Source organism: Leptodactylus fuscus, chromosome 9 (genome assembly GCF_031893055.1).
Source record: "Leptodactylus fuscus isolate aLepFus1 chromosome 9, aLepFus1.hap2, whole genome shotgun sequence".
NCBI lineage: Eukaryota > Metazoa > Chordata > Amphibia > Anura > Leptodactylidae > Leptodactylus > Leptodactylus fuscus.
This window is the reverse complement of record NC_134273.1, coordinates 90,996,666-91,012,808: the sequence shown is the minus strand read 5'-3', so window position 1 is coordinate 91,012,808 and position 16,143 is coordinate 90,996,666. Positions and strand designations below refer to the sequence as shown.

The 16,143-nt window shown below is 51.8% G+C and overlaps 1 protein-coding gene across 3 annotated transcripts in view; it reads left to right on the top strand.

The window, feature by feature from the left end:
• GNAI2 (G protein subunit alpha i2) overlaps positions 1 to 15,578 on the top strand; it is a 32,939-nt gene extending 17,361 nt beyond the window's left edge. For all 3 annotated transcript variants that reach the window (XM_075286411.1, XM_075286412.1, XM_075286414.1), the window contains exons 2-9: positions 6,040 to 6,082; positions 6,679 to 6,820; positions 7,647 to 7,807; positions 10,170 to 10,298; positions 10,823 to 10,952; positions 11,176 to 11,329; positions 11,530 to 11,726; positions 14,224 to 15,578. In XM_075286411.1, coding sequence (XP_075142512.1) covers positions 6,040 to 6,082; positions 6,679 to 6,820; positions 7,647 to 7,807; positions 10,170 to 10,298; positions 10,823 to 10,952; positions 11,176 to 11,329; positions 11,530 to 11,720 — 950 coding nt within the window. In that variant the 3' untranslated portion in view covers positions 11,721 to 11,726; positions 14,224 to 15,578. The remainder of the gene's footprint in view (positions 1 to 6,039; positions 6,083 to 6,678; positions 6,821 to 7,646; positions 7,808 to 10,169; positions 10,299 to 10,822; positions 10,953 to 11,175; positions 11,330 to 11,529; positions 11,727 to 14,223) is intronic.
• Positions 15,579 to 16,143: the final 565 nt, after the last annotated feature.

The following is a 16,143-nucleotide window of genomic DNA, read 5'->3' as shown; positions in this document are numbered from 1 at the left end:
GGTGTCTCCGCGCCTGCAGTAAACAATTTATTCGGAGCTCGGCAGCGGCTGCTGCTGGATTTATTTGTTGGGTTTCTTCCCTGGTTTCCCCGTGTGCCCCGCTACCACCGCTGTCGGCCCCCAGACGCCGCCGTATCAGAGCTGCTCAGAATTTCGGTCACATCCCAGAGGCACAGATGTGGGATTGTGTCCAGAGCCTGCACGGCCGCCATTACTCCTCCATCACACCCCCCTCACCCCAACTATTTGATCTGTACAAGGAAGGGCTGCTGGTCACTGACAAGACGGTCGCCATTTCTACATACTGGGCGGACTGCGGACCTGGAATGACCCCCATATCAATCTGAGCTCGTGTCACTCCGTCCCCCGCAACAGGAGGCAAAGTCATTGTACTAATTGCTGTAAAATGCAAAATAAGAGGTTTATGTCTGAAATTAGAGGGGCTGAAATCTGTAATCTGCCACCTCGGGTCACCGCCACCTCCTGCTGTGCATGGAAATGGTGCCAGGAGCGGAGCCCTCACCCCCAGGGGCACAAAGACCTCCTGCTGCTAGCTCTGGTTCACTCAGCATTGGCTGGTGATGACATAATACTGGTGCAGTGATGTCATAGCTCTTGTCGGAGGAGGTTCTTCATTATCAATGTGTGATGTCATCAGACCCCCCACCCCACCGGGTCACACTGCGACTTATAAAGGTGTGGAAGTGAAACCGTTTTCTGGACAGATTCACAGCTTCTCATTATTCAGTGATTTGGGACTTGACTCCTGTTTTTGCAGTCTTTGTTGCCCCCATCCTTTAGGACGCTATTGTACCCTACTTATTGCAGGGTTGAGCCCCTTAGTTTAGTTCTGAGGTCTCCTCCAGCCCCCCCATGTCATGTTTTGAGGTCTCTCTGACCCTGGGTCCTCTCTAGACTCCTTGACTTGCACTGGGCTGCCTGTGCTGGGTGCGGCTCAGGAAGAACCTCGGCTTCTCCGCTTCCTGCCCTCGCCTTCTACTTTCTTGTCAACTGCAAGAGGAACTGAGCGGTCGCTGCATTAACCCTGAGAAGCTGAGAGCGCCCTGCACCCCGTCATACAGCTGAGGGGGTCGCTGCATTAACCCTGAGAAGCTGAGAGCGCCCTGCACCCCGTCATACAGCTGAGGGGGTCGCTGCATTAACCCTGAGAAGCTGAGAGCGCCCTGCACCCCGTCATACAGCTGAGGGGGTCGCTGCATTAACCCTGAGAAGCTGAGAGCGCCCTGCACCCCGTCATACAGCTGAGGGGGTCGCTGCATTAACCCTGAGAAGCTGAGAGCGCCCTGCACCCCGTCATACAGCTGAGGGGGTCGCTGCATTAACCCTGAGAAGCTGAGAGCGCCCTGCACCCCGTCATACAGCTGAGGGGGTCGCTGCGTTAACCCTGAGAAGCTGAGAGCGCCCTGCACCCCGTCATACAGCTGAGGGGGTCGCTGCGTTAACCCTGAGAAGCTCAGCGCGCCCTGCACCCCGTCATACAGCTGAGGGGGTCGCTGCGTTAACCCTGAGAAGCTGAGAGCGCCCTGCACCCCGTCATACAGCTGAGGGGTCGCTGCATTAACCCTGAGAAGCTGAGAGCGCCCTGCACCCCGTCATACAGCTGAGGGGGTCGCTGCATTAACCCTGAGAAGCTGAGAGCGCTCTGAACCCCGTCATACAGCTGAGGGGGTCGCTGCGTTAACCCTGAGAAGCTGAGAGCGCCCTGCACCCCGTCATACAGCTGAGGGGGTCGCTGCATTAACCCTGAGAAGCTGAGAGCGCTCTGCACCCCGTCATACAGCTGAGGGGGTCGCTGCATTAACCCTGAGAAGCTGAGAGCGCCCTGCACCCCGTCATACAGCTGAGGGGGTCGCTGCATTAACCCTGAGAAGCTGAGAGCGCTCTGCACCCCGTCATACAGCTGAGGGGGTCGCTGCATTAACCCTGAGAAGCTGAGAGCGCCCTGCACCCCGTCATACAGCTGAGGGGGTCGCTGCATTAACCCTGAGAAGCTGAGAGCGCTCTGCACCCCGTCATACAGCTGAGGGGGTCACTGCATTAACCCTGAGAAGCTGAGAGCGCCCTGCACCCCGTCATACAGCTGAGGGGGTTGCTGCATTAACCCTGAGAAGCTGAGAGCGCCCTGCACCCCGTCATACAGCTGAGGGGGTCGCTGCATTAACCCTGAGAAGCTGAGAGCGCCCTGCACCCCGTCATACAGCTGAGGGGGTTGCTGCATTAACCCTGAGAAGCTGAGAGCGCCCTGCACCCCGTCATACAGCTGAGGGGGTCGCTGCATTAACCCTGAGAAGCTGAGAGCGCCCTGCACCCCGTCATACAGCTGAGGGGGTCGCTGCATTAACCCTGAGAAGCTGAGAGCGCTCTGCACCCCGTCATACAGCTGAGGGGGTCGCTGCATTAACCCTGAGAAGCTGAGAGCGCCCTGCACCCCGTCATACAGCTGAGGGGGTCGCTGCATTAACCCTGAGAAGCTGAGAGCGCTCTGCACCCCGTCATACAGCTGAGGGGGTCACTGCATTAACCCTGAGAAGCTGAGAGCGCCCTGCACCCCGTCATACAGCTGAGGGGGTCGCTGCATTAACCCTGAGAAGCTGAGAGCGCTCTGCACCCCGTCATACAGCTGAGGGGGTCGCTGCATTAACCCTGAGAAGCTGAGAGCGCTCTGCACCCCGTCATACAGCTGAGGGGTCCCCCGACTGCTGCTCCTCACTGTGTTATGGGAATGTTCACATGTAATGTCTCCTCAGTGCAGACGGCTGCATTCCCCCCCCCAATGTATTCAGTAGTAGGCACCCCCGCCCTCACAGTGACAGGAAGGGAAGGGCGGGGGAAGCTCGGCTGTGTGATGACATCTTTCTTAGAGGAACAAATCTCTGGTTTTAAATGGACACAATCTGAACACTGACCAATCACTAGGAGCGACTCTGGATGTAATGTCTATTGAACCTACTGGCCCCAGTTTAATAATCCATCAATTACAGCATCTAGGGCAGTGGAGGTCGGTCCTCCGAGATGGCGGCAGTATATACGGTGGTGTAGGTCGGTCTTCCGAGATGGCGGCAGTATATAGGGCGGTGGAGGTCTGGTCTAAGAGATGGCGGCAGTATATAGGGCGGTGGTGGTCAGTCCTTCTAGATGGTGGTGGTCAGTCCTTCTAGATGGTGGTGGTCAGTCCTTCTAGATGGTGGTGGTCTGTCCTTCTAGATGGTGGTGGTCTGTCCTTCTAGATGGTGGTGGTCTGTCCTTCTAGATGGTGGTGGTCTGTCCTTCTAGATGGTGGTGGTCTGTCCTTCTAGATGGTGGTGGTCAGTCCTTCTAGATGGTGGTGGTCAGTCCTTCTAGATGGTGGTGGTCAGTCCTCCTAGATGGTGGTGGTCAGTCCTTCTAGATGGTGGTGGTCAGTCCTTCTAGATGGTGGTGGTCAGTCCTCCTAGATGGTGGTGGTCAGTCCTTCTAGATGGTGGTGGTCTGTCCTTCTAGATGGTGGTGGTCAGTCCTTCTAGATGGTGGTGGTCTGTCCTTCTAGATGGTGGTGGTCTGTCCTTCTAGATGGTGGTGGTCTGTCCTTCTAGATGGTGGTGGTCTGTCCTTCTAGATGGTGGTGGTCTGTCCTTCTAGATGGTGGTGGTCTGTCCTTCTAGATGGTGGTGGTCTGTCCTTCTAGATGGTGGTGGTCTGTCCTTCTAGATGGTGGTGGTCTGTCCTTCTAGATGGTGGTGGTCTGTCCTTCTAGATGGTGGTGGTCTGTCCTTCTAGATGGTGGTGGTCTGTCCTTCTAGATGGTGGTGGTCAGTCCTTCTAGATGGCGGCAGTATATAGGGTGGTGGTGGTCTGTCCTCCTAGATGGTGGTGGTCAGTCCTTCTAGATGGTGGTGGTCAGTCCTCCTAGATAGCGGCAGTATATAGGGTGGTGGTCAGTCCTCCTAGATGGTGGTGGTCAGTCCTCCTAGATGGTGGTGGTCAGTCCTCCTAGATGGTGGTGGTCTGTCCTTCTAGATGGTGGTGGTCAGTCCTTCTAGATGGTGGTGGTCTGTCCTCCTAGATGGCGGCAGTATATAGGGTGGTGGTGGTCTGTCCTCCTAGATGGTGGTGGTCTGTCCTTCTAGATGGTGGTGGTCAGTCCTTCTAGATGGTGGTGGTCTGTCCTTCTAGATGGTGGTGGTCAGTCCTCCTAGATGGTGGTGGTCTGCCTTCATGTCATCTGCACATCTTCTCTATACGGAATACTCTTCGTGCTCCTGTGAGGTGTTGACTTGTTATAGATGTGTAATGATCATTAATGGGGTTGTGAGCGCTGATCTGTGATAATGGCGGCTGTGGCGTCTATGACTGCGCCGATCTCCAGGAGACGCGTCCATTGCAGGTTATCGGGTGAGGACGGCTCTGCACTAACCTAAGGATTTATAGAATCGTCAAACCGCATCGGTGATAGAAGGAAACCAAGTCCTATGCTTGTGCTCGCAGCTCAGGGTTTGTTATAAAGTATTCTGGACTGTTACATTGTCACAAACCCAGAGCTGTAAGAATCCTTTAATCTTTGGATGGCTTCATTCAGTAATGGCAAGCAGAGATCTGGAAGAAAGTGAATCTATGTAAACGGATGCGAGCAGACCCTACATGAGCATCAGGCGGGGTGCGATGGTCTGCGTCTTTAGGGTCTTTGTTTTTTGATGGCTTCCTTACAGACTTGGGGTCTCCTCGCACAGCACCATTAGCCATGTGCAGGTAGCCTGAAGACTGTCTGGACCCCGGCGCTGCCGCCATACAGCTGGGCTATCCTGGCCTATTAGGGTGTGAATATTTTTGCACTTGCTATAGATTCCCCCTTGTCTGCGCCTCTTTTTCATCGCGGTCGTCGTTCCTGCCACGTTGTACACGAGGAGGCTCCATCTTGTGCCGCTCTTCTGTGGCTGTCACACGTTTGTCACTGACCTGCCGGCTACTCAGTATACAGAAGTGTCAGGATATGGCGGTGCAGCCGATGTGTGCGATGTCATGCCAATCTCTGTAGCCGTGCGGCTGGCACTAGCCTGCCCGGCAGCGCCTGTGGCTGTTGGACGGGATCCACTTATTGGGTGTTGGGTGAGATAATCTCTTGAGGATTAGGAGCTCAGAGATGATCAGATTAACACCCCTGAGCTGCTAACACAAGCTAATCATAGCGCTCACAGGGTTAATGCCGCCATGATACCTGCTGGCACCTGGAAGCATGGCATCACATGGCCTGGTCTGCACGGGCGCCAATGCTGCAGCATACAAGGAGAGACAAAGCTCTTATTGTGGCGGCACGGGACACATGTCGGTATCAGGCCGGGCCAGCTGTCGCTGTGCATGTGGGACGAGATATGGAAATAAGAGGGGGGTCTTTATCTCTGCCCACCGGACATTGATTTACATGATAACATCCAGATTTAACTCCGTGCTGCCCCAGGTGGAGGTCCTACAGGAGCGTGGCCGGCCCGGCTGCACTTACATTCCACACAGTCTTTGGGCCGGTCAGCTGAGTTTAATTAATCCTGCCCAACCCCCACCCGCTGTGATATGGCGGAGACCGTCACGTTGCGTCTCATCACATATCTGTCTCTGAGGCTTTGATATCTTCACACACGGCTGCCCAGCGTACCTGTCCATGGGGCTGGTGGACGCATTACTAGACAACATGGTTGACGGCACATGGAGGGGGGATCGTGTAAGAGGCACTTGTGAGAGAACTACAACATATCTGAGTACGGAGGAGGACCGGCACGACCATCATGAAACATGACATCCCCCATTAGGCTGTGTTCACACTACTCTCTGATTCTAGCTATGGAGCCTTTCAGGTCAGGCAGGAGGAATGGCGCAGGGTCGGGCTCAGCGTGGCTGGTGTCATGGCTGGCCGTCACAACTCTATGATCACAGCCCTGCTTGGCTCGCTGACCTGCCTGTACAGTGTTGCGTCTCAGGTGGCGCAGCCTGTATTGTAGCGTTGCGCTGTCTTCTCCTTCTTCTAACCTTGTCTTTGTTTTGTTTCCTCAGGTGCAGGAGAATCTGGAAAAAGCACAATCGTCAAGCAGATGAAGTAAGGCCTCGCTCGTGTCTGTCGCTCTGTAGTCTTAGATTGTTGTTGTTGGTGTAGATCCAATGGCCGTGTAACGTGAGCAGCCACACAGTCTCCTCTGGCACTTTGAGGGCTTGTTCACACGGGGGAGGGGTGTTGGTGGATTTTGGCACCAAGAGTGACACGGGGAGCCACATCACTCTCGGGTCAAAACCCACCTGCCACGACTGTTGTGGTTTCCCCCTCCGGAGTTGGCTCAAATGAGTGGGCTGACTCCAGAATTTGCTGCCACCAGGTGAAGCCACGGCTCAGCGAGCCACAGAATCCGCCTGAAGAAAGGGCAGAACGCTAGTGGTCTCCATAGACCACCATTGTATGGAGGCGGAGTTTGAGGCAAAGTCCGCCTCCTTGCCCCCATGTGAACTAGCCCGAACGTTTGCGCTCAGCTCCGACTAGTAAGGGGCAGATAGATGGCGCCGCTTATCTTTGGGTACAAGACCTTTTCCCATCAGTGGTCAGCGCAGGTTCTTGTGTTATTTGGGTTGTGTTCACATTACAATGTTGGGGTTATCCTGTCTGCTGCCCAGTGTGGGTATTTACGCTCTGTAATCTTCTAGGATTATCCATGAGGACGGTTATTCGGAGGAGGAGTGCCGGCAGTACCGAGCCGTGGTTTACAGTAACACCATCCAGTCTATAATGGCCATAATAAAGGCCATGGGCAACCTCAAAATAGACTTTGGAGATGCGGCCAGAGCGGTGAGTGTCCTCCAGTGTGTTAGTCTGAACACGAAACGCCATTGTTTGTTTGCAGTCCCCCTACGAGCAGGATCTTCCATTACCTTGATGTTAGGGGGTCCCCATAGGGACCCATCACATTACTTATGGGGTTCCAGTCTGTCCCTCCATGTCCTGGGTTGTCCGGCCGTGACAGTAATGATGTTCATAGGATAACTCCTGCCAGGGACGTGACGATGAGACTCCTTGTAGCAGGCAGGAATGTGTTAACCGTGATGGTACCAAGCAGCGGGCCTCCCCCGAGAGGAGATTAATGAGGGCACAGCGTAACCAGGACCCGCTCCTAATTAGATTACCCGTCCCCGGTGACTGCGCCTCCGGCAGCTCATTATCTCCATGATATGTGAAGCAGAGTGACTGGAGGGCGCACAACCTGCTCCGCAGCACGCCGTGCCGACCACCACCCCATTACATCAGGGCATGAGACTGCAACAGGTGAACGGTATAAGTCACATGACACTTGTGCCCACTTACGCCATGTTCACTGTCTGTGCTTGTTTAGTTCCTTACTCTGGAGTGAGGCCTGTGAATGGGGATCGGGCGGGCGGGGGGCGAGGAGTCTAATTCCTATTGTCTCAGACCCAGCAGTCCTGAAGCTGCAGCCTATGACCTGCGCTGTGCTCCTGTGGGTGTGGGTGATGGCAGTGGTGAGGGGCGCCATTACCGCAGAGGACAGGGCCTGGATTTGTTGCACTCTCCAGGTTCTTGTGTAGGGATTGGATGCAGAGTCTTATGTTGCAGCCGTTGCCCCTTCACTATGTGACTTTTGCCCCCTCTCTGTTCCCAGGATGATGCCCGGCAGCTCTTTGCATTGTCGTGTACAGCGGAGGAGCAGGGCATACTGCCGGACGACCTGGCCGGAGTGATCCGCAGACTGTGGGCAGACCAGGGGGTGCAGGCCTGCTTCAACCGCTCGCGAGAATACCAGCTGAATGACTCCGCAGCCTAGTGAGTGTTAGCAGGGGGGCACTGGGGATGGGGGGAGGGGCTAATGTGGTTCGCACCAAAACCAATGTTTCTGCCTCTGACTACAAGCAGGGATCTGAAGAAGTCTCCGGACCTGTGGTCTTGTACGTTCCACTAGACGTGGGGGAGGGGAGGGGGTCCGTGGGGGACCCTGATGTTAGGTGAGGCTCTTTCATGGATTGTGGACACCTCTAATGAGATTGTTTTGCATGAATTTGCCTTCCGCTGCTGCGGGCGTCTCCGGTGACTGCTGCAGCAGGTGTTCGTCCTCTCATTTTCCTCACCTCTCAGGGTTGCTGTAGTCGTAGTCTTGTCTGGGGGGAGGGGCGCGCAAATGCAATATTCTGGATGTTAATGTGTTGAGATCCGTCTTATCCATCGCGCTGACCTGCTGAGAGTTGTTGTTCTCGCTCTATTGCAGACTATTACCTCCAGCCAGGGCTTTTCTAGGCAGATTTGATGTTTCCTCCTGATCTGCTGTAGGGGGAGGGGCAAAGTTTGACGTATCGGAATACCGATTTGCATGTAGCATGTTCCAAAATGCAAATCGTCCTAGGAGGTGTTTGGGTGATGGTACGGGCAGGATTAACCCTTTACAGGTCCAGGGGCAGCTAAGACTCCTCTCATTACTGAGAGATCAGGGATGAAAGGAAAGCTGGGTGCCACCTATGTGCTGCCTCCACACATCACCACCCAGCTTTTCCTGAGGAGCACTGGGTCATGTTGTAAACATTTAACACCCCATGTATTTGGGAACAGAGTGACTACTCCCGTGGCAGCCATATTGGTACAGAATACGGGAACAGGTGAATAGTTGCAAGTCGTCGGTGCGTCTCTCATCCGTGGCTTGGGGGGGCGCTCTTCATTCAGTGCCTATGAACATTGTAGAGCTCTGCAGTGACTCCGTCCATAGAGGGGCTGTATATTGATGTGCACTGCACTTGTGTGAACTGGAACACATGAGTTTCGAGTTTGTTCCCATTCAGTGACCTCCGTTATAGAGGTTGTACTTGCATAATTCTGCACCGGCCCTTTAAATCTGGTCATGGTTTTACTTTTGGTCTCTTTTACATATTTCCATCTTTCTGTCTTGATGTCATGCGGTTTTCTCTCCAGCATACAAGTGGTTAATGGCAAATTATAGAAATGCAAAGCAGGGTTTGCATGAGGAGCCCGGGCCGTCCGCTCCATGTAATGGGATCCGGCCCTGTTCTCTGGCCGCAAAAGTGTTCCAAATCAAAAAGTCAGCGGAAAAGAAAGGAAATGCAAACTACATACATACATGCATACATACACATACATGCATACATACACACATACATGCATACATACACACATACATGCATACATACACACATACATGCATACATACACACATACATGCATACATACACACATACATGCATACATACACACACACATACATGCATGCATACATACATGCATGCATACATACATGCATGCATACATACATGCATGCATGCATACATACACATGCATACATACACATGCATACATACACATGCATACATACACATGCATACATACACATGCATACATACACATGCATACATACACATGCATACATACACATGCATACATACACATGCATACATACACATGCATACATACACGCATACATACATACACGCATACATACATACACGCATACATACACATGCATACATACACACATACATACATACACACATACACGCATACATACATGCATACATACATACACACACATACGTACATACACGCATGCATACATACATACATACATACATACATACATACATATACACACTGTCATACTCCATCCTTGGGGCGACAGATTTTTGGGGAGCTCTCACTGATGTACCTGATGGCTCTGGCCATGAGTCAGGGCCCTGGGAGGAGATCTATGGACTGAACACTGTAGGATTACAAGATGGCGGTGTAGTACGGTGTCAGGCGGGGGATGTTTGCTTGCTCTGCAGTTGGGGTCCCAGGGGCCTTGTTTGTAGTCTGGTCCTTGTGGGGTTAATGTTCTAAGTACCTCTGCACAATAATAGTCCTGCGTCTTCCGCGGCAGCTGTGTAAGTGTCTCATTAGGACCATTAACAAGGTCAAATCGATATTAATTAGCAGGAGGTAAGTGTGGGACCCCCGGGGGCCATTGTTCGGAAGCACTGTCAGCCCTTTAGGGACTGGCTACAAGTTGAGACCTGTCGGTGAGCGCTTGTGCGGGGCGCCTGCATCATATTGTATGGAATTAATTAGCAGCTCCACGGACCGGGCCGCAGCGGATTGTCAGCTCTTCAGGTTACCCTGCCTTCTGTCATAATCTTTCTCTCTGCAGCTACCTGAACGATCTGGAGCGGATCGCGCGGTCAGACTATGTACCGACCCAGCAGGATGTCCTGAGGACGAGAGTGAAGACTACGGGGATCGTAGAGACGCATTTCACCTTCAAAGATCTCCACTTCAAGTGCGTATACTGGAGGCGCCCAGCGGTGGCGCCACTCACTGCTCTAATGTGCAAGGGTCACAGGGGTCAGACACGGCAGGGAAGCTCATCCGTGGCTTTTCCTAAAAGTCGCCATTACAAGCGCTACCTGACGATCCAAGCACTGGAATAGTGTCTGTAGAAAGGTGCTTACAGCACAGCCCTGGTGATGACATCGGATCAGGGAGCGTTACCACCATGTCCGCCCCTCCCTCATCAATGTAAAAGCCCTGGGAAACCCCTTTAAGTATAAGATGGAGGCGACCACGGCTGCGTATCTGAGCATGACATCACCATCCCCCCACAACAGTGCAGTGCTGCCACCTGGTGGTCACTGCAGCCTACTGTTAGATTTACAGCTGGAGCAGACGGTGGTGTCTACAGGACTGACGTTACGCTAATAGTGAAGGACCGCGACTGTTTGGCCACACTCTGGCCTGTGGATATTGCACAATCTCAGGAAATGGATTCACCGCCGTCTGTCTCTTCACTTCCTCTTGCTGCAGGATGTTCGATGTTGGTGGCCAACGGTCTGAGCGGAAGAAATGGATTCATTGCTTTGAGGGGGTGACGGCCATCATCTTCTGTGTGGCGCTCAGCGCTTACGACCTTGTCCTGGCAGAAGACGAGGAGATGGTGAGTACCTAAAGCTCTACGGAGAGGGGTCCGGTCCTGAGGTGGCCGCGCGGCTGAGCACACAGTCTGAGGCAGCGTTAGTCATGTGCCCTGGCAATTGTGTTGTGATCATCGATACTGTGCTTGTATGTGTGTCCAAGATGGCGACAGCTGCATAAGTCATCACTCCCCCCCCCTCTATGTATCTGCGCTGTGACCCGAACCCGCTCTCTTCTCTTTGCAGAATCGGATGCATGAAAGTATGAAGCTCTTCGACAGCATCTGCAACAATAAGTGGTTCACCGAGACGTCCATCATCCTCTTCCTCAATAAGAAGGATCTGTTTGAGGAGAAGATCACACAGAGTCCGCTCACCATCTGCTTCCCAGAATACACAGGTGACCTCAGCGCAGCCCCCTATGTACCCTGCTGACCTGTTTCTAGGCAGCCCCCTCCCCCATTCACTTGCCATTTCATACCTTATGGCCTGTGAGATATTAGACCCCCATTATACAATCCATATCTGCCGAGGAGAACAATCCTTCTAGGTATTGTCCAGGTGTCTCCCCTGTAACACGTGCTCATGGCCTCCCCACAGGCGCCAACCAGTACGATGAGGCCGCCAGCTATATCCAGAGCAAGTTTGAGGACCTGAACAAGAGACGCGACACCAAGGAGATCTACACGCACTTCACCTGCGCGACTGACACAAAAAATGTCCAATTTGTGTTCGATGCAGTAACAGATGTCATCATCAAAAATAACCTGAAGGACTGTGGTCTCTTCTAACCCCGGGTAAGGGTCTGCTCAATACTCACTGACCACAGCTAGGGATATAGTATACAGATAGAAACCCCTCTGTACACCTGTCTGATCCTGAGTTATATCCTGTATTATACCCCAGAGCTGCGCTCACTATTCTGCTGGTACAGTCACTGTGTACATACATTACTTATCCTGTATTATACTCCAGAGCTGCGCTCACTATTCTGCTGGTGCAGTCACTGTGTACATACATTACATTACTTATCCTGTATTATACCCCAGAGCTGCGCTCACTATTCTGCTGGTACAGTCACTGTGTACATACATTACATTACTTATCCTGTATTATACTCCAGAGCTGCGCTCACTATTCTGCTGGTGCAGTCACTGTGTACATACATTACATTACTTATCCTGTATTATACTCCAGAGCTGCGCTCACTATTCTGCTGGTGCAGTCACTGTGTACATACATTACATTACTTATCCTGTATTATACTCCAGAGCTGCGCTCACTATTCTGCTGGTACAGTCACTGTGTACATACATTACATTACATTACTTATCCTGTATTATACTCCAGAGCTGCGCTCACTATTCTGCTGGTACAGTCACTGTGTACATACATTACATTACTTATCCTGCATTATACTGCAGAGCTGCGCTCACTATTCTGCTGGTACAGTCACTGTGTACATACATTACATTACTTATCCTGTATTATACTCCAGAGCTGCGCTCACTATTCTGCTGGTGCAGTCACTGTGTACATACATTACATTACTTATCCTGTATTATACCCCAGAGCTGCGCTCACTATTCTGCTGGTACAGTCACTGTGTACATACATTACATTACTTATCCTGTATTATACTCCAGAGCTGCGCTCACTATTCTGCTGGTGCAGTCACTGTGTACATATATTACATTACTTATCCTGTATTATACCCCAGAGCTGCGCTCACTATTCTGCTGGTGCAGTCACTGTGTACATACCTTACATTACTTATCCTGTATTATACCCCAGAGCTGCGCTCACTATTCTGCTGGTACAGTCACTGTGTACATACATTACATTACTTATCCTGTATTATACTCCAGAGCTGCGCTCACTATTCTGCTGGTACAGTCACTGTGTACATACATTACATTACTTATCCTGTATTATACCCCAGAGCTGCGCTCACTATTCTGCTGGTGCAGTCACTGTGTACATACATTACATTACTTATCCTGTATTATACTCCAGAGCTGCGCTCACTATTCTGCTGGTACAGTCACTGTGTACATACATTACTTATCCTGTATTATACCCCAGAGCTGCGCTCACTATTCTGCTGGTGCAGTCACTGTGTACATACATTACATTACTTATCCTGTATTATACTCCAGAGCTGCGCTCACTATTCTGCTGGTGCAGTCACTGTGTACATACATTACTTATCCTGTATTATACTCCAGAGCTGCGCTCACTATTCTGCTGGTACAGTCACTGTGTACATACATTACTTATCCTGTATTATACCCCAGAGCTGCGCTCACTATTCTGCTGGTACAGTCACTGTGTACATACATTACATTACTTATCCTGTATTATACTCCAGAGCTGCGCTCACTATTCTGCTGGTGCAGTCACTGTGTACATACATTACTTATCCTGTATTATACTCCAGAGCTGCGCTCACTATTCTGCTGGTGCAGTCACTGTGTACATACATTACATTACTTATCCTGTATTATACTCCAGAGCTGCGCTCACTATTCTGCTGGTGCAGTCACTGTGTACATACATTACATTACTTCTCCTGTATTATACTCCAGAGCTGCGCTCACTATTCTGCTGGTGCAGTCACTGTGTACATACATTACATTACTTATCCTGTATTATACTCCAGAGCTGCGCTCACTATTCTGCTGGTGCAGTCACTGTGTACATACATTACATTACTTATCCTGTATTATACTCCAGAGCTGCGCTCACTATTCTGCTGGTGCAGTCACTGTGTACATACATTACATTACTTATCCTGTATTATACTCCGGAGCTGCGCTCACTACTCTGCTGGTGCAGTCACTGTGTACATACATTACATTACTTATACTGTATTATACTCCAGAGCTGCGCTCACTATTCTGCTGGTACAGTCACTGTGTACATACATTACATTACTTATCCTGTATTATACTCCAGAGCTGCGCTCACTATCCTGCTGGTGCAGTCACTGTGTACATACATTACTTATCCTGTATTATACCCCAGAGCTGCGCTCACTATTCTGCTGGTACAGTCACTGTGTACATACATTACTTTTCCTGTATTATACTCCAGAGCTGCGCTCACTATTCTGCTGACTGCTAGTTGAGCTCCTGTAGGGTGCAGTTGGCTTTCCCTCCAGCAGATGGCTGTCTTGAGCCTGGTGTAGGGGATTCTGGGAGATTTCAGCTGCTGAGTTTCTGTAGTTTGTAATGGTGGGGGTGATGAGGGTTGCAGTTGCTCTTGCCTGATTGTCTTCTCCTCTTCTTGCAGGGTCGGTGGTGACGTCAGCAGGAGTCGGGGGGAGCAGTTTTTGCCCCTCAGAATTTTACACTTTTTATCCTGAGTGTCTCATTTTGTAATTAACCTTTCCTCTGCTGGATGGAGTCTGCTGCGGGGTGCAGTACTCTGTGCAAGGCTGTTAGTTTATTAACCCCTTCTGCCTTCCCCCTGGGCGTCCTGCGCCCCCTCTGCCTCCTGGAGCAGCCATCTTTGTTTTGTTTTTTTTGTAGTCCTTTCTGGTTTTGCAGATGTATAAAGCACAACTTGTATCCCGGAGAGGCAGGGGGCGCCGCGCGCAGGCCGGCGCAGGGGTTTGGACTTGCCGCAGCCTCTTATTCCAGGATCGCCTTGGACTTTTCTTACGTCTGTGCATGTGCCGCTCTCACCGCGATTATTAACTCCTTGATGACAAGGATCTGCGCACGGCAGCCAAAAAAAAAGTGCAGAGGCCTGGAGCGCCGGCAGCTTTAACCCATTCTCATCCAGGGGTGCGTTAAGCCTGCGCCGCTCCTTGGTTGGCGGTTACTGAATCTTTTGCTTCTTCCTGTATTATAATCCAGACGGGACCTATAGAGCGACGTCCGCCCACGTCTCCCCTCCCTCGCTTAGTTACCGCGCCTGCTACACTTCATCAATGGCGGGTTAACCTGCCGAAAACTCCCATTCCTGTAAGAGGGTGTAATACAGTAAGTGACCCTAGGCTGTAGATGTGGGGGTGGTGGCGCTGGCCCTCCGCCCGCGGGGGGCCCTGATATGTGGCCCCTGTAGCTTTGTGCCTTCCGCCGTTTTGTGTGTTTTTTTTTAATATTTTATGTTCTCTTACTATTGTACCTGTAGCTCCGCCCATAACCAGAGTGTAGACGAGCGGCCTCTGTGACCCCCACAATCCTCTGCCGCCACTCTGGCACTGAAGAGGTTAATCGGATGCGCGAAACTCCCCGAGCTTAATTTATTTTATAAGGTCATGTGACCCCTGTGGCCCCCACTATGGAGGAAGGGAGGGACAGCGACTGTAAAAAGATGTGGACCAAAAGGTGTATGACAGCAGCTGGAGACCCCTCCCCCGCAGGAGGCGGCCATTGTGTGGGCGGAGTGTAGTAGATCCCAACGACCTTGGTGAGGTAGGAGGTACGTGGCGTCTCGGTATCTAGGAAATGGCTTACACAATGGCCGCCTCCGTGCCCGCTGTCTGCCCGCTCGCCCCTCCAGCTGGGGGCGCCATGTACATTGCTTCTTTCCCGCTGCCGGAGCCGCTTCCCCTCCCCCACTCTCTTTTAATAGTTTTTTTTTTTTTCTCTCTCTCTCTCTCTCTCTGAAATTGTTCACAAAGTTTTAAATAATAAAATGTAGAAACGGATCGTGGAGGTGTCATTGTGTGTCTGAGGTCGGGAGCCCTCCTGGGGGCGCTCTCACTGCTGTAAGCACAGGACTATACACTGGGGAGACGGATAGAAGACATGGCGCAGGTCAGGGCGCCCATTTATAATACCCGGCTCACACAAGCTGGGATGGTCTGGTGTCGTAGTCAGACCCGGCTGCTCTCCCTGATTACTCCGCCTCACAGTCTTGTCCATCTTGCAGTTGGTTGTCACCCGGTCACTGTCCAGCAGGGGGGAGTCTTGTGTCTGTCTGGGTGGGGTCAGCAGTGAGTAGGGGGTCCGCACCTGCAGTAATGAGTCTGTCAGTTCTCTGCACATTTTGGGTCTTTGATGTCCTGATGGGGTTTGTGCAGATCACATAGGACACATCAGTCACAGTAACGTCTGATCTTAGGGGCTGCTCTGCTCCTCGTCCTCCTTAAAGGGATCCTCTTGCTCGCACAGCAGCCGCACCTGGCCAGGGCTGGAGTCTGGATCTCTGGTCACTTATATGCAGTAAGGTCGTGTACCCCTGGGGTTAGAGGCCTCCCCT